This window comes from Scyliorhinus torazame, chromosome 17 (assembly GCF_047496885.1).
Source record: "Scyliorhinus torazame isolate Kashiwa2021f chromosome 17, sScyTor2.1, whole genome shotgun sequence".
Classification (NCBI taxonomy): Eukaryota; Metazoa; Chordata; class Chondrichthyes; order Carcharhiniformes; family Scyliorhinidae; genus Scyliorhinus; species Scyliorhinus torazame.
The window spans coordinates 9,937,341-9,964,209 of record NC_092723.1 but is presented as its reverse complement, the minus strand read 5'-3'; the positions used below and the strand labels follow the sequence as shown (position 1 = coordinate 9,964,209).

Here is a 26,869-nt window from a genome sequence, read left to right as displayed (position 1 = left end):
TGTGGCGACTAGGGGCTTTTCACAGTAACTTCATTGCACTGTTAATGTAAGCCTACTTGTGACAATAAAGATTATTATTAAACTATCAAATGACTGTTATAACAAGAATATTACTGATGGCCGTTACTACATTCAGCATATAACCAGTTGATCAGAGACTGTAACAAGGCAGTGGCCCATCATGGGATTCTGATCACTTCATAAATCATAGGAGCAAGATTGTGTTCTCAATCTCAAACAAAAATACTTGCAAATGAAAAATTATCTTTTGTGTCTGAGCAGCATAAGATCTCAAATTTGAAAACAATAGACAAACATGAATGGTTTACATTTGTACTTAAGGATTCACACGCTATTGACATAATTGAAAAGTGCAGCAGTGGAACTTATCAGTTCGAGAGGAAAGTAAGTAGTTTGGTTGGAGGCCATTGGAAATAACAACCTGTCCTTTCACTTTACAGATTCTGATGGACCTGTTGTCCATCTCCGGCACTCTCTCATGCTTTTTCAGATTTTTAGGATTCACGGTTTTCTCTTATTACTGTACTAATCACGCTTGGTGATCTTACTAGGCAAACATAACATACTCGAATGATATTGGTGCATGTGGCTGTTTTAAATCTGGCATCATCCAGTTTATTTTTAAACCGTTTAAAGCTGGGATAGCAGCCAAAAGATTGCCATAGAGATCTGTTACATTTTCACCCACGAATATCCAGAAGAGCATTTTCTAGGATCATCCTTTAAATCATCTTCATGGCAGAAGCTGAGAAATTACTACAGCCCAAAACAGCAGACAAACACTTAACATGATTTTACAAAGTAAAATGCTGTCAATTTCTAGCGGGCCACTTCAGAATCACTCAACCGTGAATGGAAATGATTGGAAAGCGCTTAATTCTTTTTGAAGTGGTCCAAGAGCTGTCAATCAAAGCTTGATGTTTATAAATATCGCAGTTAGAACACTTCAGAGTTATCCAACTGTGAAAGAAGATGAATGGAACAATGCTGACAGCTGGGAGTTTGTGGAAACTTCAATCACACCTAGTAAAATCAGTATCAAAGAGAAATGAATGAATGGCTTGCAGATCAAAGATCTGACGGGGTTTAAACACAGCTCACTGGTTTTCTCTTTCCAGGAATTGACAGGTGCTGTTTCCTGTGCCTGAGCGAGCAGGTGTATTGCACAGGTGAGCTTTAAAGCAGTGATTTTTTTTCACTACCTCTGTCTGGACTGTTCTCCAGCTTCCCGACAGGTGTCTCTCTTCTGCGGGTCAATTCCTGATAATGGTCTCCCTTCAGGGGGGCTTCCTGACAGGGGTCCCTTCTCTGGGGGCTTTCTGACAGGGGTGTCTCTTCTTGGGGGGCTTCCTTTTTAAAAAATTCATTTATGGGATGTGGGTGTCGCTGGTTAGGCCATCATTTATTGCCCATCCCTAGTTGCCCTTCAGAAGGTGGTGGTGAGTTGCCTTATGAACCGCTGCAGTCCCTGAGTTGTAGGTACACCCACTGTGCTGTTAGGGCGGGAGTTCCAGAATTTTGTCCCGAAGGAACGGTGATATATTTCCAAGTCAGGATGGTGAGTGACTTGGAGGGGGACCTCCAGGTATTGGGGTTCCCAGGTATCTGCTGCTCTTGTCCTTCTAGATGGGAGTGGTCGGGGGTTTGGAAGGTGCTGTCTAAGGAACCTTGGTGAGTTACTGCAGTGCATCTTGTAGATGGTACAAGTGATGGTGGTGGTGAAGGGTTTGAATATTGTGGAAGGGTGAGCAATCAAGCGGGCTGCTTTGTCCTAGATGGTGTCGAGCTTCTTGGAGTGTTGTTGGAGCTGCACTCATCCAGGCAAGTGGAGGATGTCGATTGTTGGGGATTCAGCGATGGTAATGTCATTGAATGTCAAGGGGCGATGGTTAGATACTCTCTTGTAGGAGATGGTCATTGCCTGGCACTTGTGTGGCGTGAATGTAACTTGCCACTTGTTACATTCCAGCCCAAGCCTGGATATTGTCCAGGTCTTGCTGCATTTGGACATGGACTGCTTCAGTATCTGAGGATAATGGTGCTGAACATTGGCCAGTCATCTGCAAACATCCCCACTTTATCCCTTACGATGGAAGGAAGGCCATTGATGAACCAGCTGAAGATGGTTGGGCCGAGGACACTACCCTGAGGAACTCCGACAGTGACGTCCTGGAGCTGAGATGATTGACCTCCAACCACCACAACCGTCTTTCTTTCTGCCGGGTACGACTCCAACCAGCGGAGAGTTTTCCCCCTGATTCCCATTGACTCCAGTTTAGCGAGGGATCCTTTATGACACACTCGGTCAAACGCTGCCTTGATGTCAAGGGCAGTCACTCTCACCTCACCTCTAACATTCAGCTCTTTTGTCCATGTTTGAACCAAGGATGCAATTAGGTCAAGAGCTGAGTGACCCTGGCGGAACTCAAACTGAGCGTCTGTGAGCAGATTATTGCTGAGTAAGTGCTGCTTGATAACACTGTTGATGACTCCTTCCATCACTTTGCTGATGATGGAGAGTAGACTGATAGGGCAGAAATTGTCGGGGTTGGAATTGTCCTGTTTCTTGGGCGAGATTCTCCGACCCCCCCCGGGTTGGAGAATCGCCGGGGCCTGGCGTGAATCCCGCCCCCGCCGAATATCCGGTGCCGGAGAATTCGGCAACCGGCGGGGGCGGGATTCACGCCAGGCCCCCACGCGCGATTCTCCGGCCCGGATGGGCCGAAGTCCCGCTGCTAAAATGCCTGTCCCGCCGGCGTAGATTAAACCACCTACCTTACCGGCGGGACAAGGCAGCGCGGGCGGGCTCCGGGGTCCTGATGGGGGCGCGGGGCGATCTGGCCCCGGGGGGGTGTCCCCACGGTGGCCTGGCCCGCGATCGGGGCCCACCGATCCGCGAGCGGACCTGTACCATGGGGGCACTCTTTCCCTTCCGCCTCTGCCACGGTCTCCACCATGGTGGAGGTGGAAGAGACTCCCTCCACTGCACATGCACAGGAATGCCGTCAGCGGCCGCTGACGCTCCCGCGCATGTGCCGCCCGGAGATGTCATTTCCGCGCCAGCTGGCGGGGCACCAAAGGCCTTTTCTGTCAGCTGGCGGGGCGGAAATTCGTCCGGCGCCGGCCTAGCCCCTTGAGGTTGGGGCTCAGCCCCCAAAGATGCGGAGCATTCCGTACCTTTGGGGCGGCGCGATGCCCGACTGATTTGCGCCGTTTTGGGCGCCAGTCGGCGGACATCGCGCCGTTTCCGGAGAATTTCGCCCCTTGTGTACAGGACACACCTGGACAATTTTCCACATTGCCGGGTAGATGCCAGTGTTGTGGCTGTACTGAAACAGCTTGGCTAGGGGCGCAAAAAGTTCTGGAACACAGGTCTTCAGAACTAATGCCAGAATATTGTCAGGGCTCATAGGCTCTGTAGAGTCCAGTGCCTTCACCTGTTTCTTGATATCACGTGTAGTGAATCGTATTGAAGACTCGCATCTGTGATGCTGGGGACGTCCGGAGAAGACCGAGGTGGATCATCCACGCGGCACTTCTGGCTGAAGATTGTTGTAAATTCCTCAGCCTTGTCTTTTGCAAATATGTGTTGGGCTCTTCCGTCATTGAGGATGGCGATATTTGCGGAGTCTCCTCCTCCAGTGAGGTGTTTAATTGTCCACCACCATTCACGGCTGGATGTGGCAGGACTGCAGAGCTTAGATCTGCTGCGTTGGTTGTGGAATCGCTTAGCTCTGTCTATTACTTGCTGCTTATGCTGTTTGGAACACAAGTAGTCCTGTGTTGTAGCTTCACCAGGTTGAGACCTCATTTTTCGGTCTGCCTGGTGTTGCTCCTGGCACGCTCTCCTGCACTCTTCATTGAACCAGGGTTGATCCCTGGCTGGGTGGTAATGGTAGAGTGGGGGATATGCTGGGCCATGAGGTTGCAGATTGTGGTTTATACAATTCTGCTGCTGTTGATGGCCCACAGCCTCATGGATGCCCAGTCTGGAGTTGCTCGATCTGTTCGAAGTCTATCCCATTTAGCACGGTGGTAGTGATGGAGGGTATCCTCAATGTGAAGACGGGACTTTGTCTCCACAAGGACTATGCAGTGGTCACTTCTACCGATACTGTCGTGGACAGATCCATCTGCAGCAGGCAGATTGGTGAGGATGAGGTCAAGTATGTAATGTCAGGCTGTTGCTCAACTCGTCTGTTAGACAGCTCTCCCAACTTTCCCCAGATGTTAATAAGGAGGTTTGGCAGGGCTGGGTTTGCCGTTATTGTTTCCGGTGCCTGGATCGATGCCGGGTGGTCCGTCCGGTTTAATTTTTTATTTGCGTTTTCGTAGCGGTTGGATATGACTAAGTATCTCGCTCGGCCATTTCAGAGGGCGTTTAAGAGTCAACCCCATTGCTGAGGGTCTGAAGTCACATGTAGGCCAGACCGGGTAAGGACGGCAGATTTCCTTCCCTGAAGGACATTAGTGAACCAGATGGGTTTTTACAACAATTGACAATGGTTCCATGGTCACCATTAGGCTTTTTAATTCCTGATATTTTATTGAGTTTAAATTCAACCACCTGCCGGGGTGGGATTCAAACTCAGTTCCCCAGATCATTGTCCTGGGTCTCTGGATTACTAGTCCAGCGATGATACCACTACACCACCGCCTCCCCCAACCCCCTCCTGACAGGGTTATCTCTTTGAGGGGGCTACCTGACAGAGGTCTCTTTTCTGGGGGTCATTGGGGGGGAGGGGGGTCTCCTTATTTAGGGGGTCTCTGAGGAAATTTCTTTATTTAGGGGGTCTCTGGGTGGGTCCCTTTATGTAGGGGGTCTTTGAGGGGTCTCTTTATTCACGGGGTCTCTGTCGGAGGGGTGGGGGGGGGGGTGACTGGTCACCCTCGTACTGGGGGAAGGGAGAGGACCCAGAAAATCCAGGGTTGGGGGACCTGAATTGTGGTGTGGGGAGGGCTGGCTTGCCATGTGGGAAGGGGGGCTGAATTGTGATGCGGTGGGGGGTAGGAGGGGGGGCGGGGGGGGATGTTTGGTCTGCCATTGGGACCTCACTATCAGGCTGCTCAAAATGGCCACCTGATAGCATCAATTTGCATGGCGGAGGATTGGGAATTGCTTCCTGATTTGCACTCCCGGTTTCTCTCCGGCGGGAGAACAATAGTCTCTGAAATGGAGCATTTCGCCTCTGTTTCTCTCTCCCCACAGGCTGCCAGGCCAACATTTATTTTTATTCCGCATAAATAATGCTTGCCCATTGCATTAATGAACATCCTTACCTTTTCGTAGACCTTGGGATTTCTGTAAATATCACTGGCTCCTATCTGGGCCACAAGGTTGCCATTGCGACTGGGGAGACAGACATGGAGAGAAACACATTATGAAAGTCTTATTGTGAGCGTCTCTCTGCTGAATTTCAGTCAATTTAATTTTAAATTCATTCTCAGGATGTGGACATCATAGCAAAGCTAATGGTGGTGTGTCTTCTCCTTGAGCGACTGCCGTCTATGTGGAATTTGATGTAACTCAATGGTTTACTGGGCCATATCAGAGTTAAGAGTCAACCAGGTCAGTTTGAGTCTGGAGTCACATATAGACAGGATGGATAAGGGTGACAGGTTTCAGTTACTAAAGGACTTCAGTAAACCAGTTGGGTTCCTAAAATTTGATAGCCTCTTGGCCATGCTGACGGACACCACTGTTTTATTTCCAGAACTTCTTTAAAAGTCAAATTAAAATTCCCAAAGTGACATGGTAGGGAGGCACGGTGGCACACTGGTTAGTGTTGCTGTCCCACAGCGCCAGGGACCCGGGTTCAATTCCAACCTCGACTGACTGTGCGGAGTCTGCACGTTCTCCCCGTGTCTGCGTGGGTTTCCTCCGGGTGCTCCGGTTTCCTCCCACAGTCCAAAGATGGGCAGGTTCGGTGGATTGGCTAGTTAAACAATTGTGGCCTAGTGTCCACGGTTACGGGTATAGGACGGGAAAGCGGGCCTAGGTAGGGTGCTCTTTCAGAGGGCCGGTACAGACTTGATGGGCCGAATGGCCTCCTTCTGCACTGTAGGGATTCTATGATTCTATGAAACTCACATTCTCTGGATTATAATCTTTATTATCACAAGTAGGCTTACATTAACACTGCAATGAAGTTACTGTGAAAATCCCCTAGTCACACATTCTGGCGCCTGTTCAGGAACACTGAGGGAGAATTCAGAATGTCCAATTCACCTAACAAGCACGTCTTTCGGGACCTGTGGGAGGAAACCGGAGCGTCAGGGGGAAACCCACGCAGACACGGGGAGAACGTGCAGACTCCGCACAGACGGTGACCCAAGCCGGGAATCAAACCCAGGACCCTGGAGCTCTGAAGCAACAGTGCTAACCACTATGCTACCGTCCCATAAGGGGGGGGGGCTTCTCCCGGGGGGGGGGGGGGGGGGGATGGGGGGGGGCTGCTCCCAGTGACTAGTTCTATCTGTGGAAAGGTGAGGGAGGCTAGTTTGGGGTCTGACATGACAGCCCAGGTCCTGGGCATTCTGTAACTTTGTTCCTCCATTAAAGTTGAACCTAAAGTTTTCCTCTCGCATTCGGAAGACACAAGGACATTGGAATTCCACGCACAGGCCATAGTAAGTGATAGACCCGCGGTTCAGAACCAGGCTGTGCACATATCCAATTAATCTGACCGCCCCGCGCTCCCTCAGAGCCCAGCAATGTTTTCCTTTTCGAGTATGTGTCCAATACCCTTTGGAAAATTACTATTAAATCCACCACACTCAGCAAGTGAATTCCAGATTGCAACACCTCTCTTGGGTTCAAGAAATGAATTCCCCTCATTTCAACTCTGGTGTCTTTTGACAATTATCGATTGTTTACTGGAAAGTTCTTTCTTATTGGCTCACAATGAATCTCAGGATGTTATGGAGCAGCCCAGCCATTTATAAGTTGTTATGAAGAGCAACATGTTCGCTGAGGTTAATCTCTGGGGCCAAGTAAAATAAAATATATGAGTTCTCGGATCGAGCTGATATTTTTACAGCCTGTTGCCTGTTAAGTCGTTACTTTGCATTTTATCTTAAGGATGGAACCATTGACGAAACCATCGACTTTGTGTCTTGATCCTCCCATTACCAAAAATATTAAATAAACAAACAAGGATCTCAGCCAAGTTTGAACTACTTGGTATTTGAGGTATTTGATTATCCCAGCGTTACCCTTTGATATTTTTTCCAAACTAAATGCGCCTGTTTCATACTTTTTCATTTTCCTTTGATATCTGGGGGATTAATTTTATGCAAAAACAAAAATACTAAAAACAGCTGGCAAAACTATTCTGAAAAGGCATATTTTTTGTGTGGGACAAAAAATAAATCAAGCCCCAGATCGGGTTTGAAAGAAATGAAGGAAAATTCAGGAGGAACCACATCAAAGATGGAAATGATTCAACTGTCACTGTAAACTCTATTTGACGTTTGCTCTTGCAAATGAGACCCAAGCACTAATATGATGTCCTTCAGCAGCAATTGCATCAGGCACAGTTTATCAGGGCGGCACGGTAGCACAGTGGTTAGCACAGCTGCTTCACAGCTCCAGGGTCCCAGGTTCTATTCTCGGCTTGGGTCACTGTCTGTGCGGAGTTTGTACGTTCTCCCCGTGTCTGCGTGGGTTTCCTCTGGGTGCTCCGGTTTCCTCCCACAGTCCAAAGATGTGCAGGTTAGGTGGATTGACCATGCTAAATTGCCCTTAGTGCCCCCCCAAAAAATGTTAAGTGGGGGTTACTGCGTTGCGAAGATAGGGCAGATACGTGGGCTTCAGGAAGCAAAGTACTGTACACACCCCTGTCAGCATCAACGGGGCCGAGGTGGAGATGGTTAGCAGTTTCAAATTCCTAGGGGTGCACATCTCCAAAAATCTGTCCTGGTCCACCCACGTCGACGCTACCACCAAGAAAGCACAACAGCGCCTATACTTCCTCAGGAAACTAAGGAAATTCGGCATGTCCACATTGACTCTTACCAACTTTTACAGATGCACCATAGAAAGCATCTTATCGGGCTGCATCACAGCCTGGTATGGCAACTGCTCGGCCCAGGACCGCAAGAAACTTCAGAGAGTCGTGAACACCGCCCAGTCCATCACACAAACCTGCCTCCCATCCATTGACTCCATCTACACCTCCCGCTGCCTGGGGAAAGCGGGCAGTATAATCAAAGATCCCTCCCACCCGGCTTACTCACTCTTCCAACTTCTTCCATCGTGCAGGCGATACAGAAGTCTGAGAACACGCACGAACAGACTCAAAAACAGCTTCTTCCTCGCTGTTACCAGACTCCTAAATGACCCTCTTATGGACTGACTTCATTAACACTACACCCTGTATGCTTCATCCGATGCCAGTGCTTATGTAGTTACGTTGTATATGCTGTGTTGCCCTATTATGTATTTTCTTTTATTCCCTTTTCTTCTCATGTACTTAATGATCTGTTGAGCTGCTCATAGAAAAATACTTTTCACTGTACCTCGGTACACGTGACAATAAACAAATCCAACCCAATCCAATCCAATTCAGTAGGGTGCTCTTTGTAAGGGCTGGTGCAGCATCGATGTGCCGAATGGCCCCCTTCTGCACTGTAAATTCTATGATTCTATCCAACTGGGACATTTTGTTGAATGTAGAAGAATAAGATGAGGAGAATCGGTGATTAAACACATAGGGACAGGATGGCTATTCAGCCCTACAAGCCTGTTCCACATTAAATAAGATTGTAGCTGACATGTACCTTAATTCAATTACCCAATTTGGCTAAACACCCCTTAATAGACTTACATGCAAAAAGCTGTCAATCTTTTTTGAAATTGTCAATTAACTCTGAACCTCATCAGTTTTTTTGAGGGGGAGCATTCCAAATTTTCACATAATAATAATTTTTATTATTGTCACAAGTAGGCTTACATTAACACTGCAATGAAGTTACTGTGAAAATCCCCCAGTCGCCACATTCCGGCGCCTGTTCGGGTACACAGAGGGAGAATTCAGAATGTCCAATTTGCCTAACAGGCACGTCTTATGGGACTTGTGGGAGGAAACCGGAGGAAACCCATGCAGACATGGGGAGAACGTGCAGACTCCACACAGACAGTGAGCCAAGACGGGAATCGAACCCGGGACCCTGCCGCTGTGAAGTAACAGTGCTAACCACTGTGCGACCGTGCCGCCCGCTGGTTCAACAGAAGGTAAAACTTCTTTGTCCAAATGTTTGATCATTTGACTTAAATTCTGCTTGTAGAACCATAGAACCACATAATTCCTACTGTGTCATTCGGCCCATTGAGTCTGCACCGAGCCTCTGAAAGAGCACCATACCTAGGCCCACAGTTATACCTGTCCCCGTGACCCCTCCTAACCTTTTTGGCTACTAAGGGCAATTTATCATGGCCCATCCCCCTAACCTGCACACCTTTGGAATGTGGGAGGAAACCGGAGCACCCGGAGGAAACCCACGCAGACACTCGGAGAACGTGCAAATTCCACCCAGTCACCCAAGGCCGGAACTGAACCCGGGTCCCTGGCACTGTCAGACAGCAGTCAGCGCCATGTTTGTTTCTCTAATGAAACACCTGAAGATGTTTTGACATTAACGACGCTATACAAATATAATTGTTGTTCTTCTGGATACACCGCCTCAGGGAAATTTGCTTATCCTCTCCCTATTATTCCTTATTCTCTGGATGGCACACTGGAGCCTGAAATAAGACAAAGCTAAAGATGGGCAGTTTCTCATTCCATTGAAACAGAATATGTGACCAGACAACCAGGTCATTCCTGCAGCTAACTATCCAACCCTTTCTACAGTGGTTTTACCACCCATTTTAGGGATCTGGATAAGGGATGAACCAGTGAGGGGTTGGCTACATTCTGAGGCTGAACGATGCCAATGAAGTGGGTTTGATCCCAGGACTGGCTATGGTAACTCAGGGAGGCCTTGCCTTGCCCCATGCTTGATGTAGAGAGTTCCCCTCAAACTATATATACACCTTGAGATACCCTCAATTACGACTCAGGAGAAGATTGATAAATCAAAGGCTTTAATTACCAGAGAACCAGACAGCTGCCGAGAAGTGAGCTCACTGCACACTGCCCACTGAACGTAACCTTATATACAGTTCCCTGGGGGCGGAGCCTGAGGCGGAGTCCCCCAGGGTTTGAAACCCGGTCTTAAAGGGGCCTACGCATTAAAGGTACATGTGTCATTCATCGCACACCCCTCTCCCTCTCTCTCACTTTCCCGTGAGAGACATGCCTATGATCACTCATAGACTATGGCTAATTACCAAGATATAAAACGAGATGTTTCCAGCAGCCATTTTTTTAAAAGGAAAATGACAAACATGGCAGGGATCACTTGACTACCAAACAAACAGAGCGGGATTCTCCTGTCGGCCAGCCGCGTGTCCCTGGGCAGCGCACTCTCACCGGCAGCGGGATTCTCCGGTCGGCCAGCCGCGTGTCCCTGGGCAGCGCGCTCTCACCGGCAGCGGGATTCTCCGGTCGGCCAGCCGCGTGTCCCTGGGCAGCGCGCTCTCACCGGCAGCGGGATTCTCCGGTCGGCCAGCCGCGTGTCCCTGGGCAGCGCGCTCTCACCGGCAGCGGGATTCTCCGGTCGGCCAGCCGCGTGTCCCTGGGCAGCGCACTCTCACCGGCAGCGGGATTCTCCGGTCGGCCAGCTGCGTGTACCTGGGCAGCGCGCTCTCACCGGCAGCGGGATTCTCCGGTCGGCCAGCCGCGTGTCCCTGGGCAGCGCACTCTCACCGGCAGCGGGATTCTCCGGTCGGCCAGCCGCGTGTCGCTGGGCAGCGCGCTCTCACCGGCAGCGGGATTCTCCGGTCGGCCAGCCGCGCGTCCCTGGGCAGCGCACTCTCACCGGCAGCGGGATTCTCCGGTCGGCCAGACGCGTGTCCCTGGGCAGCGCGCTCTCACCGGCAGCGGGATTCTCCGGTCGGCCAGCCGCGTGTCCCTGGGAAGCGCGCTCTTACCGGCAGCGGGATTCTCCGGTCGGCCAGCCGCGCGTCCCTGGGCAGCGCGCTCTCACCGGCAGCGGGATTCTCCGGTCGGCCAGCCGCGTGTCCCTGGGCAGCGCGCTCTCACCGGCAGCGGGATTCTCCGGTCGGCCAGCCGCGTGTCCCTGGGCAGCGCGCTCTCACCGGCAGCGGGATTCTCCGGTCGGCCAGCCGTGTGTCCCTGGGCAGCGTGCTCTCACCGGCAGCGGGATTCTCCGGTCGGCCAGCCGTGTGTCCCTGGGCAGCGCTCTCTCACCGGCAGCGGGATTCTCCGGTCGGCCAGCCGCGTGTCCCTGGGCAGCGCGCTCTCACCGGCAGCGGGATTCTCCGGTCGGCCAGCCGCGTGTCCCTGGGCAGCGCGCTCTCACCGGCAGCGGGATTCTCCGGTCGGCCAGCCGCGTGTCCCTGGGCAGCGGGTTCTCACCGGCAGCGGGATTCTCCGTTCCCACCACCTGCCAACGGGATTTCCCACTGTGGCCACCCCATGCCGTCGGGAAGCCCGCGGGCGTCGCTGCGCTCCCGGCACCACGGAAAATCCTGCCCAGGTTCTTGATCAAAGTGATAAAAAGGACTGAAATATCCAATTCGTACAAAGGGTGGCATGGTAGCACAGTGGTTAGCACTGGTTAGCATTCTGAATTCTCCCTCTGTGTACCCGAACAGGCGCCGGAATGTGGCAACTAGGGGATTTTCACAGTAACTTCATTGCAATGTTAATGTAAGCCTACTTGTGACAATAATAAAGATTATTATTATAAGCGTTTCATGTTCATTACCTGCACTTTTTCCTTGTTCTGTTGCTCTCACTTCAAGTACCCAACACCTTAATTATGAGATCCAGACTTAGGGCGCGATCCAATGCCCATGCTGCTCCCGAAAAACAGGTCGCCGCAGCACAGCATCGCCACCGAAAGCTGGGAGACCCCCCGCCCGGGCTCTACCCGGCTCGCAACGCCTCGCGAGATCCAACGTGAAACGTTGCGACGTGAATCCCGCTCACAATCCCGCCCACTCTAATGTTCAGATTCCCAAGGTACCTGAGACTTTGGAATTTATCCCCTTCGCCTCCGAGACCTCGGCGAGAGCTGTTCACACTGGTCCTCACAAACGGGGAACAGACGGAACGGTACTCGCGGGGGTCTCCTGGCCTGGCACTGCCAGCCGAGCACCTTGGCGCTGCCACCTGGGTGCCAGTCTGGCACTGCCACGGTTGCACTGCCAGCTGGCATGGGCACTGCCAGGGTGCCAGGTTGGCATTTTTCGCGTGATCGGGCCGGGGGTGCCTGGTGTTGGGGGAGCTGGTGGGGCCAGCCCCAGGGACACTCCCATGGTGCTTCCGGGATGGGAGGGAGGTCTGAGATTGTTTTGGGGTCTCGGAGATCGGGACGCCATTTAAAAATGGCATCCCGACATCTCGCTACAATGGGGAGTTCTGGCAAGCGGAGCTCCTCACTGTACAAAATGTGGCTCTGTGTAGCCTGGGCGGCACGTTCCCTGTTTAGGCCCCTTATTCAAAGCGAATCACGTGTTGAATAGCCATGTGTTTCTTTACACTGCCAGTGCCGGGAAACACGCGGATAAACGCGCTCGCAATGGGACTTTGTTCCCTTACTCTTCTCTCCTGATTACACAATGTGAGCTTTAAGGGTCAATATGGAATGCCAAAGTACTTACAATTGGGTTTGAAACACAACAACCAGGGCTGAGAATCCAACTCCGACAGCCACACCATAGGGCAATCCAAGCAGAAATGCCGACAGGAAACTCACTATCCACACAAGCTGAGGGATAAAGAGAGGACGTGTTAATTGTACATGAAAGAAGCAAATGTTCGCCACAGTATCAGGATCAATATTTCATGGGTAAAGACTCAACGTGGGGTCTGTCAACAGCTATTGCTTAATAGCACTTTCAAAATAAAGAACTCGGAAACCAATGAGGTTGGCCTAAGCAAGCCGCCCGTATATTCTGCTGCCGAGTTATATCTCCGGTACTTTCATGTGGGTTTCCTGGTTTCGCCAACTCTTTTCCCTGTTGCAATTCCATGGCCACAGCTATTTACCTCCCCCTCCCTGTTCTTCTGTGCTACTGTCCAATTTTGGCTAACAGTATTTCTCTCCAGAAGATGCTGATTCATGCTTAGGACCCCGTTCTGAGGGCGCTTGTTGCTTTTCTGCATCTCCCCGACGTGTCAATTTTTCACTTCTGAGCCTCGGCAGCCAATGCTGGCAAGCTATGCAACTCTGGGAGGCGGCGCGGTTTGGCCTGATGGCACCCTTCACCAGTGTCCAAACCTGCTCTCCTTTCAGCAAGGGACACTGGGTAGCAGTCGAGAGATTGGCTGATTTTTCACTGCCTCTTCGTGCCCGTCAACTCTCTGGGGACCCTTCGCTCCTCCAATTCTGGCTCTTGGCAATTCCCAATTTCAATTTCTCCATCACTGATAGATGTGCCTTCAGTTGTCTCGGCTGTGAACCCTGGAATTCCTTCCCTCGGCGTCTCCACCATTCCATCACTCCGTTCTTTCACGGTGCTTCTTACAGTGTATCTCTTGCAGCAGGCTTTTGGCTACCTGGAAGTGAAAGATCAGCAATGCTCTCAGCCATCTGTCCCAATAGCTCCTTGCTGGATTCAGTGTCAAATTCTGTTGGCCGACACTCCTGTGGAACACTTGGGACAACTTACTCTGTGAAAAGCACTTTGGCTCGGGGTTTTCCACCCCATCCGTGGCATGATTTACGTTGGCGGAGGTGGGCCTCCATTGGGCGGCGGTGGGATCTCCTGATCCTGCTGCTGTCAACAGGGTTTCCCGCAGGGGTACCCGTGGCGGCGGAGGGGGAGGTCGTTATTGGCAGGACCAGAAGTTGCGCTGGCGGGAATGGTCAGAAAATGCCACCCCCTGTCCGCTGTATATATAACGGTGTTGATGCAACTTGTGCGGGTCAGGAAGCAAACCTGGGTTGTGGGACGAATTACTCAGTCTCATAGGCCACGATTATATGGGCTGTATCTGCTTAGAGGATGACATAACGTTAGTAAGTGGAGTGAGAAGTCTTCCAACACCAGGTTAAAGTCCAACAGGTTTGTTTCAAAGCACTAGCTTTCGGAGAACTGCTCCTTCCTCAGGGGAATGAACAGCTCTTCAGTCACCTGAGGAAGGAGCAGCGCTCCGAAAGCTAGTGTTTTAAACAAACCCGTTGGACTTTAAGCTGGTGCTATAAGACTTCTTTCTGTGCTCACCCCAGTCCAATGCCGGCATCTCCACATCATAGTAAGTGGGCCCTCCAATTTTTAAAAATTTCATGAGACCTTTGTGGAACTCAGTTAAATGCAGTCAAAATACTTGAGTCCCTCAAAGCAGCGTGTTGGAGCAGAGGTAGTAGAAGATAGATGTGCAAACATACGCTGTGCACGTGATTGGCACGCCGCACCTAACCCATTATTCACACAGCTGGCACTTTATTATAAGGGAATCAGACTCACACAGTCCAGTTTGCTTTTCTTCCACAGGTAATAGGGGTCTGTGATCTGCAGCAACGTATTTTTCAGGTTCACTGCTATCAGAGCTCCCAGCACCGCCTAGATTCGAAACAAAGAATATTCATTATACTTAAACCATATCAAATGCTGCCTTTTAAAATTAAAATGTCGGGGGCGATTCTCTGGGCCCCACGCTGGGCCGCGGAATCGCCGCAACCGCGCCACAACGCCCCGACGCCGGCGCGCCATTCTCCGAGGTGCGGGGAATACGCGGCACTTGCGCCGGCGCGTTTGGCGCGGCCCCGGCTGCGGGCCGCTGGAATCGGATGGGCCGAGCGGCTGCTCCGACACGACAGAGTCCCGGCGGCGCCGTTCACCCCTGGTCGCTGCCGGCGGGAACTCTGTGGGAACGCTCGGGGGGTGGCCTGTGGGGAGGGGGGGGGCTCCTTCACCGGGGGGGGGGGGGCTCCGATGGGGTCTGGCCCGCAATCGGGGCCCACCAATCGGCGTGACGGCCTCCCCCCCCCCCCCCCCACCCCCCCGGGCCTACTTCCTGGCGCGGCCGGCCCCTGAACACTGACCCCATGTTGGGTCGGGGCCGGCGCGCGTAAGAAGTTCCCCGCGCATGCGCAGGGTGTGGGGGCCAGAATAGGTCATGCCCGGGCCCTGTTCGTGCTGTCGTGAAACGCGATGGCGTTCACGACGGCGCGAACACTTGGCCTCAATACCGGAGAATCGCCCCCGTAAGGATTATGTCACATCCAAATGTACAAGAGGGTAAACCCATACCGTTTGTATGCTGTCAACATCTATTTAAAACTCTTTTAGTTCTCAGCTTCTTGGTATCACACTTTGACCTAGTTTAATTCACATAAATAGACAAGAGAGAGGCTATTTTGTCCGTTTAGTTCTGGTCTGGCTGCCCCATCGCAGTCAGATACTGTAAAAGGTGCGGCAATTATGGAGGTTCACATTCAGCCATGTGCAGCCCGAGGTGAAATTGTAACTGCTGCCCAAAAGAGAATCTCTTCGCAGAATACAACTTCATCGTTTTTCAAAAAATTAATTCATGGCTCGCTGGCTCCTCCGGCATTCATTGCCCGTCCTTAATTGCCCTTGAACTGAGTGGTTGGTTTGCTGGGCCACCTCGGAGGGGCAGATACGGGTCAACCACACTGCTGTGGATCTGGAATCTCAGGTAGGCCAGACCGGGTACGGAGGGCAGATTTCCCAGACATTGGTGAACCAAATGGGCTTTTAACAACAATTGTTTCCATGATCATCATTGGACTTTCAATTCCAGATTTATTGTTTTATTGCCATGGTGGATTCGAACCCATGCCCCCAGTGGATTTCAGAGTCTCTGTATTACTGGTCCAGAGGCAATACACTACCACAAAAGGTTCCTCCTTCTGTCAAATGGAGGAAGCTATTCCCAAATAAAAACTATTCCGAAATAGAAAAGACGGCTGGAATTCTCCGATAGCCGGCATTCCCTTTTCCCGCTGGAAAGCCCCACCCGCGTGTTTCCCAGCGGCATCAGGTGGTTTCAATCGGAAATCCCATTGACAAGCGGTGGGAGGATAGAATCCCACTGACAGCAGAAACATGCAGCTAGGGGACTGGATAATCCCGCCAGCATGTGTATAGTATCATGCGCAGCTAACATAGAACATGGAACATACAGTGCAGAAGGAGGCCATTTGGCCCATCGAGTCTGCACCGACCCACGTAAGCCCTCACTTCCATCCTCTCCCCTTAACCCAATAACCCCTCCGAACCTTTTTGGACACTAAGGGCAATTTATCATGGCCAATCCACCTAACCCGCACATCTTTGGACTGTGGGAGGATACCTGAGCACGCGGAGGAAACCCACGCAGACACGGGGAGAACGTGCAGACTCTGCACAGACAGTGACCCAAGCCGGGAATCGAACCCGAGACCCTGGCGCTGTGAAGCAACTGTGCTAACCACTGTGCTACCGTGCTGCCCCAACAGTAAAGGGTCAGGTCATTGCAAGGAATGCTCAGTCGAGATTGGAAACATCTTATTGTCACTCCTCATCGATGTTGGTGCAAAAGCATCTATATTGTGTGAGAGATTCTACCATCGTTAATTTTCATAATTTTCTCCCACTTCTGTGACACTCTTGAAGCTAATGGCGATCGATTATTGCAGTGTTTGGATCAATCACCGTTCCAGTTCAAAAACGTAAATTTAGACAAATTCGCGAATTTACAAATTTATGGAGGCAAACATTTTCAATCAGCTTGGCTTCAAACTTGAAGACCCCACTATAGCAGACATTAAAGTCATCGATGACACTGACTACGTACAGCAGTACAGCTTTAATTACTGGATTTGGGGAGACTTGGGGCATTATCATGCTCTTCATGCCAACTCATCAATGCTGCCAGTTTTGCTAAGTTTTAGCCGATTGCTGTTGGTGATTTGTGCCAAATTGTCACCCCTCTCTCAGCAAAACCGACCCTGAGAAAGCCCCACCTCCCCCTTATTAGTTACTCGTGGCCTGGGTCACTCTGCGATCATTGGACTCTGATTGATGTCTTTCCTGCATCAACCACCGCCTCCCCTGTGGCGCTGCTGAGCACAAGAGCTGCTGGCCGATCAGAGGCCGGCAGTTCTCGATAGCCGAGTCCTCCTCCCCCGGGGTCCTGATTCCAGGGGCAGGCTTACCACCGGCCTTGCCACTGCCTGATTGGCTTGTGATTCGGTGGGTCCTCTGGAAAAGAAGCAGCACGGGTCTCTTACCAGCTCTCCAGCCAGCAGCAGAGACCCCCGGCTCCTCAACAAGGTCCAGCTTGTAGAACCTGGTGTTTGTCATCTCTGCATTTCTCTGAAGTACAAAACACAATAGCTGTTTGACCAGCTGGTGTCTATGTCCTCTTGTCCTACAGCCAGGTATTAACATGAAATTGTGCTCAGGGTTTCCCTTTCTTCAGTCGTTCCTGAGATGTGTGCGTCTCTGGCAAATCCAGCACTTATCGCCCACTCCAAATTGCCTTTAAGATGGTGGTGGTGAGCTGCCTTGTCAGCTGAGGGTCATTAGCACACTCACCTCTGAGCTCGGAAGGTTGTTAGTTGAAGCCCCACTGCAGATCATCCACACCCCAGAAAAATTAATTTGTCTGTTCTATTTGCAAATGCTGCCTAATCATTGCAGTGAACCAGGCATACTCTCTTCCTGCTGAAGCACATAATCCAGACAGACACCGAGGGAGTGCTGCATTGCCAGAAGAGCTATCTTTTGAATGAAGGGCTATCTTTTGGGTGGCTGCAAAGGATCCCATGGTCTACTTGAAGAGGCTTAGTGGACCTCTCCCATTGTGCTGTTAATTAAATATCCCTCAACACGGGCAGTTAAAAATCTGTTATTTGTCTTGTTGCTGTTTGTGGCACCTTGGCTGTGTACAAATTGGCCGCCATATTTCCCTACATTACAACAGTGACCTACACTTCAAAAGCAATGAATTTGTGTGAAGCCCATGAAAGGCGTTATAGAAATGCAAGTCCTTTCTTTCCTCTGTATGCCTCATTTTGTGAAAAGGCTCTTACCTTCGGAAGTGGCTCCAGATATGTTCCCAGAGCCATAAGCACCACAAACACCACAAGGACCACGAAAAGACTTGCAAACTGAAAAGACAAGATGACACATCATATCAAGAGGCATATTTTGAAGACCTGTAGCCAAGGATAAATAGCAAAAGTGACAACTGCAATAAAACATCACTGGTTGTTCTAGATAGTAGCAGGCATCATGAAGACCAGACAGTGTGCAAGTGACCTTAGACATAGCAGAAAGCCTCTTTTGACAGCTACCTGCATTCAGCAAGTCCAATATTGGCATGATTAGCAGCTTAGTTACTTCTCATATATCTGAGCTCCATGAATACAGTCTGAGAAGACTTGTGTGTTCTTTCCAGTGCACTAAATACATAGCTTTGTAAAAAGGAAATCACGTTTATCCAATTTATTGAAATGGTTTAAAGGTGTCCCATATGATGTGGATAAAGGGGAACCAATAGATGTACATTATTTAGATTTCCAGAAGGTATTTGATAAGGTGCCATGTCAATGGTTATTGTATAAAATAAAAGCTCATGATGTAGGGCCTAACATGTTGGCATGGATTGAAGATTGGCTAACAGGAAACAGAGAGTTGGCATAAATGGTTCTTTTTCTGGTTGGCAGGATGTGACGAGTGATGTGCCACAAGGATCAGCGCAGGGGCCTCAACATTTTGCAATTTATATAAATGACTTTGATGGACGGATGGATGGGATGGTTGCTAAATGCGTTGACGATACAAAGGTCGACAGGAAAGTCTTCCAAGCTGTGAAGAGGACCCAGGGAGGGTAAAGCAGGACATAGATAGGTTAAGTGAATGGTCAAAAATATGGCAAATGGAGCAAACTGTAGGTAAATGTGAAATTGTCCATTTTTGACAGGAAGAATAAAAAAAGGTTTGTTACCTAAATGGTGAGAGATTAAGGGGCTCTGAGATACAGAGGGATCTGGGTGTCCTAGTGCTTAGAACATAGAACATAGAACATAGAACAGTACAGCACAGAAAAGGCCCTTTGGCCCTCAATGTTGTGCTGAGCATTGTCCGAAACCAAGATCAAGCTATCCCACTCCCTGTCATTCTGATGTGCTCCATGTGCCTATCCAATAACCGCTTGAAAGTTCCTGAAGTGTCCGCCTCCGCTATCACAGCAGGCAGTCCATTCCACACCCTAACTGTCATGATATTCAAACACACACATCATGATAGACACACCAACAGACAAATCAGATCACACAACACCACAACCAATGACAGACAAAGACAGGGACAGTATAAAAGGACAAACACGACACCTGGTGGGCAGTAGATCTGGGGACAAGGACAACGACAAGACCTGTTTTAACATCACAGACAGGGAGTCCCCACATGCAGAGTATCAAGACAAAACTGTAGATAGTAAGTTTGAATAAAACAGCGTTGTACCAAACACAACTGTGTTGGCTCATCTGTGTGTCAGAACGCCCAACACCACACTATCCACTCTCTGAACCTTATAGTTATGCCCCCTTGTAACAGCTACATCCACCCGAAGAAATAGTCTCTGAACGTCCACTCTATCTATTCCCCTCATCATCTTATAAACCTCTATTAAGTCGCCTCTCATCCTCCTCCGCTCCAAAGAGAAAAGCCCTAGCTCCCTCAACCTTTCCTCATAAGACCTATCCTACAAACCAGGCAGCATCCTGGTAAATCTCCTTTGCACCCTTTCCAATGCTTCCAAATCCTTCCTATAGTGAGGTGACCAGAACTGCACACAATACTCCAAATGTGGTCTCACCAGGGTCATGTACAGTTACAGCATAACCCACGGCTCTTAAACTCAAGCCCACTGTTAATAAACGCTAACAGGCCTTCTTCACGGCTCTATCCACTTGAGTGGCAATCTTCAGAGATCTGTGGACATGAACCCCAAGATCTCTCTTCCTCCACATTCCTCAGAACCCTGCCGCTGAATCTCAGAAATCCACTGTATGGATACACAAGTAATTAGGAAAGCTAATAGAATGTTATGTTTATTATGAGGGGAATTGATTCCAAAACTAGGGAAATTATGCTTCAGTTGTACCAGATACTGGTGAGACCACACCTGGAGTATTGTGTACAGTATTGGTCTCCTTATTTAAGGAATGATGTAAGTGCGCTAGAATCAATTCAGAGAAGGTTTACTAGACTAATTCCAGGAATGGGTGGGTTGTCTTAGGAGGAAAGGTTGAGGAGATTAGGTTTGTATCTACTAGAGTTTAGAAGATAAGAGGCGGCTTGATTGAAACCTTTAAGATCTTGAGGAATAGTGACACAATGGATGTGGAGACGATGTTTCCTCTTGTCGGAGAATCTAGAACTAAGGATCACTGTTTAAAATAAGAGGTCGCTCATTTAAGGCAGAGCTGAGGCGAATATCTTTTTCTCAGAGGGTCGTGACTTCCTCAAATGGCAGTGGAAGCAGAGGCTTTGAGTATTTTGAAGGCCGAGCAAGACAGATTCTTGATTAACAAAGGTTATTGGTGGGCAGGAATGTGTGGTTGAAATTTCATTGCCAAATTCATATGTTATAAGTGCGCATGTTCGCATATCTTGAGCTGATCTCCCTGGTGACCCCTGCTTCTATTAACCCTAAACCAGTCTTGGCTGTGGGCCAGAGCAGGGAAACTCATAACTTAGGGAGCCCTCACCTCAGCACTGAGCTCCTTACGCTCATGCGATTGTAGGGGCGCCTCGGAGTTGTAACCCCACAAGACCCTACAAGCATCTCAGATATCAGGTCAGGACCCAATGGATCTGGGATGCCCAGATCCAAGTCCAGTTCCAGTTGAGTTTGCAGCCATCCCCGCAGTTTCCTGCCCAAAATATACTGGGAAACCTCCAGACAAGTGTGGGTTTGAATTTTGCCGGGGAACCTTGCTCATCTTGGAACCTTGGTTGTCTAGTAATTCATTTTAATAACCAGAACATTGGGGATGTTGAGAATCAAGTCCTACATGTCCCCAAAGTGAGTGTTTGCTGGATAGATGACAATCAACCTGATTCTGTCAGGAAACTGAATTGCGTTCCAAGTCTCGTAAACATAATTGGAGAGGATTTCAGTCAATTCTGCCCAGTCACTAAACCATTCTCAGTGGAATCTGGTTTCACATAGAAACAATTCTAAGAACATTTTAAACTGACAAACCTTTTTTCAGCCAAAAGGAATGGAAAAAACTAGTTTAACTGTCTCCAAGCGAAGGTAATGATAACGTTTTTATTATTCATTCATGGAATGTGGGCATTGTTGGCAAGGCCAGAATTTGTTGCCCATCAGCGGCTGACCTTAAGAAGGTGCCGGGGAACTGCCTTCTTCAGCAGATGAAGCCCCTGTGGTGTTGTCCCACCCACAGTGCTGTTAGGGAGGGGGTTCTTATTCTGCTGGTTAAAAACAAGTGGCAAGGATAGCAGATTTCCTTCCCTATTGGGCATTAGTGAACCGGAAGGCTTTTTAAAAACAATCTGGTATTTGCATGATCACTATTATTGAGCTTAGTTTTAATTCCACGTTAATTTAATTAATTGAATATAAATTCCCCAGCCACTATGGTTGGATTTGAACTCATGTCGCTGGGAGGTTTGTTTATGTTACTAATCTATTAACGCAAACACTCCACTACAATCCCTATTTCAGTTGTCTAATGCGCAACGCACTTTCACTTCGCTCAGGGGCACACCCCAGAATTCTAGTGAGTTTACGTGTAAATTGGCAAAACAAAGAATTCTGGGCTTCAAAATACGAATAAGGACACTTTTGCCATTTAACTATCTGCTGTGTATCCAGCCACATTAATCCTCCCCATTTGGGCAGCGCTTTGCATGGTTACTTGGAGCTTGATGGGAAGAATTTCATCTCAATAACAGGCCTCATCTTCCATGCCTCAGTAATGAGCCTGGCTGCATGCCAGGCATTCTCAGTGCATGGAAACACACTGGACTTGCTTAGCTCCAGTATCCGATTACCAGGTTTGTTACCAGCTGGATTCTGGGTCAATTCAAAATTTTCAAGACTTGAAATCGATGGGTTGATGGCAGGTAAAGAATCAACCAAAAGGTTGTGGAACGAAGACAGAAAGTGGAGTTGAGTTACAGGTCAGCCAGGATCAATTGTGTGGCGTATGCGACTGAATGACCTATTCCTGTTCCGATGTCATGTTCGTGACTCTGAATTTTGATTCTAGGATCAAGGCTCAGGTTGATGGGTTTCTGTAGTGAGCCTTCAGTGACTGAACAGGCTAGTTTTTGATCCACGGATCTTTGAACACATGTGTCAGGATGTCCTGTGAGGTAGAGGGATTCATAATGCTTCCTTTTCTTCCCTTCTCTACCACTGCCCTGACTCATCATCAAGATCGTGTGACTCAAAGCGCGATACGGTTTCATAGAATCGTAGAATCCTGACAGTGCTGAAAGAGGCCATTCAGCCCATCGTGTCTGCACCCACATTTCGAAAGAGCGCCCTAACTAGGCCTAATCCCCCGCCCTGCAACCCCACCCTAAGGGGCACTTTATCATGGCCAATCCACCTAACCTGTACATTTTGCGACTGTGGGAGGAAACCGGAGCACCCGGAGGAAACCCATGTCGACATGGGGAGAACACGCAAGCTCCACATGGTCACCCGAGGTCGGAATCGATCCCGAGTCCCTGGTGCTGTGAGGCAGCAGTGCTGACCACTGTGGCACTGTGCTGCTTGATGGACAAGTCTCAGCCATTAATGTCAATGCTACCACACATCAAGGAGAGCTTCAAGGCGTCTATTCCTGAAGCTGCAGAGAACCTGGATAAGTGAATCTACATGGGAACCATTACAGGCTGCAAACAAAGACAAGAACCTGGGGCGCGGTCCTCCACTCCCACGCCGGTTGGGAGAATCGCCTGGGCCGCCAACATTTCCGGGGACGCCGGTCCGACGCCCTCCCGCGATTTTCCCAAGCGGCGGGAACGGGCCGGTCGAGTTTTGCGGGCCGCAGGCCGGAGAATCGCCGGAGACACCCAAAATGGCGATTCTCCGGCACCCTCGCTATTCTGAGGCCCGGATGGGCCGAGCGGCCAGGCCAAAACGGCGGGTTCCCCCCAGCGCCGTCCACACCTGGTCGCTACAGTCGTGGGCGGTGCGTGAACGCTGGGGGGGCAGCCTGTGGGGGGGCGAGAGGGGATCCTGCACCGGGCTTCACCTTGAATGTGGGGTGGCCCGCGATCGGTGCCCACCGATCGTCGGGCTGTCCTCTCTGAAGGAGGACCTCCTTCCTTCCGCGGCCCCGCAAGATCCATCCCCCATCTTCTTGCGGGGCGGATTTGGACAGGACGGCAACCACGCATGCGCGGATGACGTCCGTTATGCGGCGCCGGCCGCGTCATCTATTCGGCGCTGCTTTTACGCGGGCGACAAGGCCTGGCGTGGGTAGATGACGCGGCCCCAATACTGGCCCATTGTCAGGGCCTGAATTGGTCGGGACCGGGGCCGTTCCGCGCCGTCGTGAACCTCGACGGCGTTCACGATGGCGCGGCCACTTCGGCGTGGGGGAGGAGAATCCCGCCCCTGGTCTCTCCCTCTCCAGAAAGGCTATGAGTGCTGTATTTCTGAAACTACAGACACCTGAATGAATCTACAGTAAAACCTCAAACTGAAAGGGACGTTTGGAGAGCAGTAAGGTGCTAAAAACCACCGTCTGAAACAAAGACTCTTTTTCCTTTTGCGTATGACTTTTTTAAACCTCTTTCTTCCCCTCTGCTTTTGTCTGTCTTGTGTGTATGTGTGTGTGTGTGTTTGTGAGTGTGAGTGTCGCGGTTGGGCTACACGTTAAAGCGGAGAATTAGGAATTGAATAATAGTTAACCGGTTGCATTTGCTGCATATTTAATTATAGTTCTTGCTATTAATAAAAGTAATTGTGTTTACATTTACAAACCTGGTGACTGTAATTACTGGGTAGCCAAGGGCCAAAGACATCAGGTAAGGATAATTGGTTAATTCTCTTGTGTTGTGACTCTGGGTCTAGTGGGGCTAGAATTGACCGCACCCTAGCCCAGGGTGTCATAACAGTGGTTAGTTTAGTTTTGGCATAGAGGTGACTGGGTTTAAGGAGTTTTTGATGTAGATGGTATTTAATATTCACATCAGAGGGTAATTGATCTTTGATGAGGGGACTACCCACTGCCAGGTAGATTGTAAATAGTACGGGGGCTACCCCACAGTCTTGCTTGACCCCAGTCCAGGTTTCAAAGGCATTTGTTTCCGATCTCCCACTCATGACAGTTGCCGTCATATCATAATGACGCGGTGACAGGATTATGATGACGTTTACTGAGTCAAATGCTTTGGTCAGGGTTGAGAAATGCAATGAAGAGCTCCTGGTGTTGTTCTCAATGTTTTTCTTGAATTTGTACGGCAACATAAAGCATGTTAAAGGCTCCTCTAGAAGGTCTAAAGCCACGCTGTGTCTCTGCGGGAACTTCCCTAGTAGGAGCATGTTGGTTGTTAGACATCTAATACCTTTGAGTCCACTGTACATGGGTACCAGACACCATAATAATAACCTTTATTGTCACAAGTAGGCTTACATTAACACTACAATGAAGTTACTGTGAAAATCCCCTCGTCGCCACATTCCGGCGCCTGTTTGGATACACAGAGGGAGAATTCAGAATGCTTTTGTCCAAATGACCTAACAGCATTGGGCTGGATTCTCCGTCCCACCGCGCCACATTTCCGTTTCACCGCGCCGGCGGGATGCTCCGTTTCGCCGGCTGGTTAATGGGGTTTCCCATTGTGGGGCAGCCCCACGCCGTCAGGAAACCCCCGAGCTGCCGGCAAAACGGAGACTCCCGCCGGCGGAGAATCCAGCCCCATGTCTTTCGGGGCTTGCGGGATGAAACCGGAGCTTGCGGGAGGAAACCGGAGCACCCGGAGGAAACCCACAAAGACACGGGAGAACGTGCAGACTCCGCACAGACCGTGACCCGAGTGGGAATCGAACCTGGCACAAGTAAGGGCAGCTCGGTGGCGCAGTGGGTTAGCAGTGCGGTCTCACGGCGCCGAGGTCCCAGGTTCGATCCCGGCTCTGGGTCACAATCCGTGTGGAGTTTGCACATTCTCCCCGTGTTTGCGTGGGTTTCGCCCCCACAACCCAAAGATGTGCACAGTAGATGGATTGGCCGTGCTAAATTGCTCCTTAATTGGAAAAAATGAATTGGGTACTCTAAATTTATTTTTAAAAAATTAGTGTCGCAAGCAGACTTACAATAACACTGCAATAAAGTTACTGTGAAAAGCCCCTAGTCGCCACACTGTGCCTGTTCGGGTACACTGAGGGAGAATTCAGAATTTCCAATTCACCTAACCATCTTTCGGGACTTGTGGGAGGAAACCGGAGCACCCGGTGGAAACCCACACAGACACAGTGAGAACGTGCAGACTCCGCACAGACAGTGACCCAAGCCGGGAATCGAACCCGGGTCCCTGGTGCTGTGAAGCAACCGTGCTAACCACTGTGCTACAGTGCCGCCCGCATGTCCCGTCAAGTGATCAGGTAAATGGATAAGCAACAGGAACTTGGCAATGCTGCTAGTCTGTGAGATTTTCATTAGTTAAATTGAAGTTGTGCCCTAACACCTGCTTGGAGGCTCTTAATTAAGCCTTTTCCTTGCCGATTGGGATCGATAACGTCAACAGCAATAATGGTAGAGAAATTCACTGATGTACCTGTGAGCTTCCGCCGCCTCCTTCCACAGCCAAAGTCACTGACAAAGCACAACAGATAACATGGATGTTGAAAAATGATCCGAAGAAGTTACCACAGCCCAGTGCCAACATTTCCTGGAACACAGAAGAAGCAGAAATAATTACAGCAATGAGGAAGAGCTGGGAGGGTGGGAATTCTGAAAGGTTGTGTAACTGATGGGAATACATATCGGCAAGAGTTACAGTTACTGCTGTAATCAGGGAGTGTATCGAAACTGCCAACAGCTGCTGAAACATCAGAATTTTTTTTTAGGTGGAGGTTGTTGATAAGCCCTTTGGTTCTGAAATTGGAATGTGAATACCTGTTTCTTATTCAAGTTATGATTCAGGACCAGCTTTGTTGGTTCTGCCAATGCAGAGATTCGCTGTTAAATGGAGCTAAAACTTAATATATCTGGATTCAGACTTGAATTATACTGCCCTCTGTCACAGTTTCATCGAATTTACAGTGCAGAAGGAGGCCATTCGGCCCATTGAGTCTGCACCAGCCCTTGGAAAGAGCACCCTATCTCAGCCCACACCTCCACCCTATCCCAGGAACCCAGTAACCCCACCCAACCTTTTTGGACACGATGGGCAACTAATCATGGCCAATCCACCTAACCCGCACATCTTTGGACTGTGGGAGGAAACCGGAGCACCCGGAGGAAACCCACGCAGACACGGGGAGAACGTGCAAACTCTGCATAGACAGTGACCCATGCGGGGAATCGAACCTGGGACCCTGGAGCTGTGAAGCAACTGTGCTACCGTGCCCCCCCCCCCCCCGCAACTGTCGCTTCGCAGTGCAGAACCTGAGTATTGCTGGTAAAAGAGACATGCTGAATGACTGAGCTGATTAGGGCTGTGGGATGGTTACTCTCCAAGTTATTTAAGGTCACTCAGGTTATAAATCACTTGGCATTAATGCCGGATGGTACACTCTGACCTGATTATTACAGAGTCTACGGCAAC

At 49.9% G+C, this 26,869-nt stretch overlaps 1 protein-coding gene across 3 annotated transcripts in view; it reads right to left on the bottom strand.

Moving 5' to 3' along the window:
* The window catches only part of LOC140393702 (solute carrier family 26 member 9-like), a 129,668-nt gene that overhangs the window by 33,274 nt on the left and 69,525 nt on the right, over positions 1–26,869 (bottom strand). For all 3 annotated transcript variants that reach the window (XM_072479998.1, XM_072479999.1, XM_072479997.1), the window contains 5 exons: positions 25,877–25,990; positions 18,139–18,216; positions 14,564–14,659; positions 12,755–12,861; positions 5,302–5,371 (listed from right to left, as the gene is read on the bottom strand). In XM_072479998.1, coding sequence (XP_072336099.1) covers positions 5,302–5,371; positions 12,755–12,861; positions 14,564–14,659; positions 18,139–18,216; positions 25,877–25,990 — 465 coding nt within the window. The remainder of the gene's footprint in view (positions 1–5,301; positions 5,372–12,754; positions 12,862–14,563; positions 14,660–18,138; positions 18,217–25,876; positions 25,991–26,869) is intronic.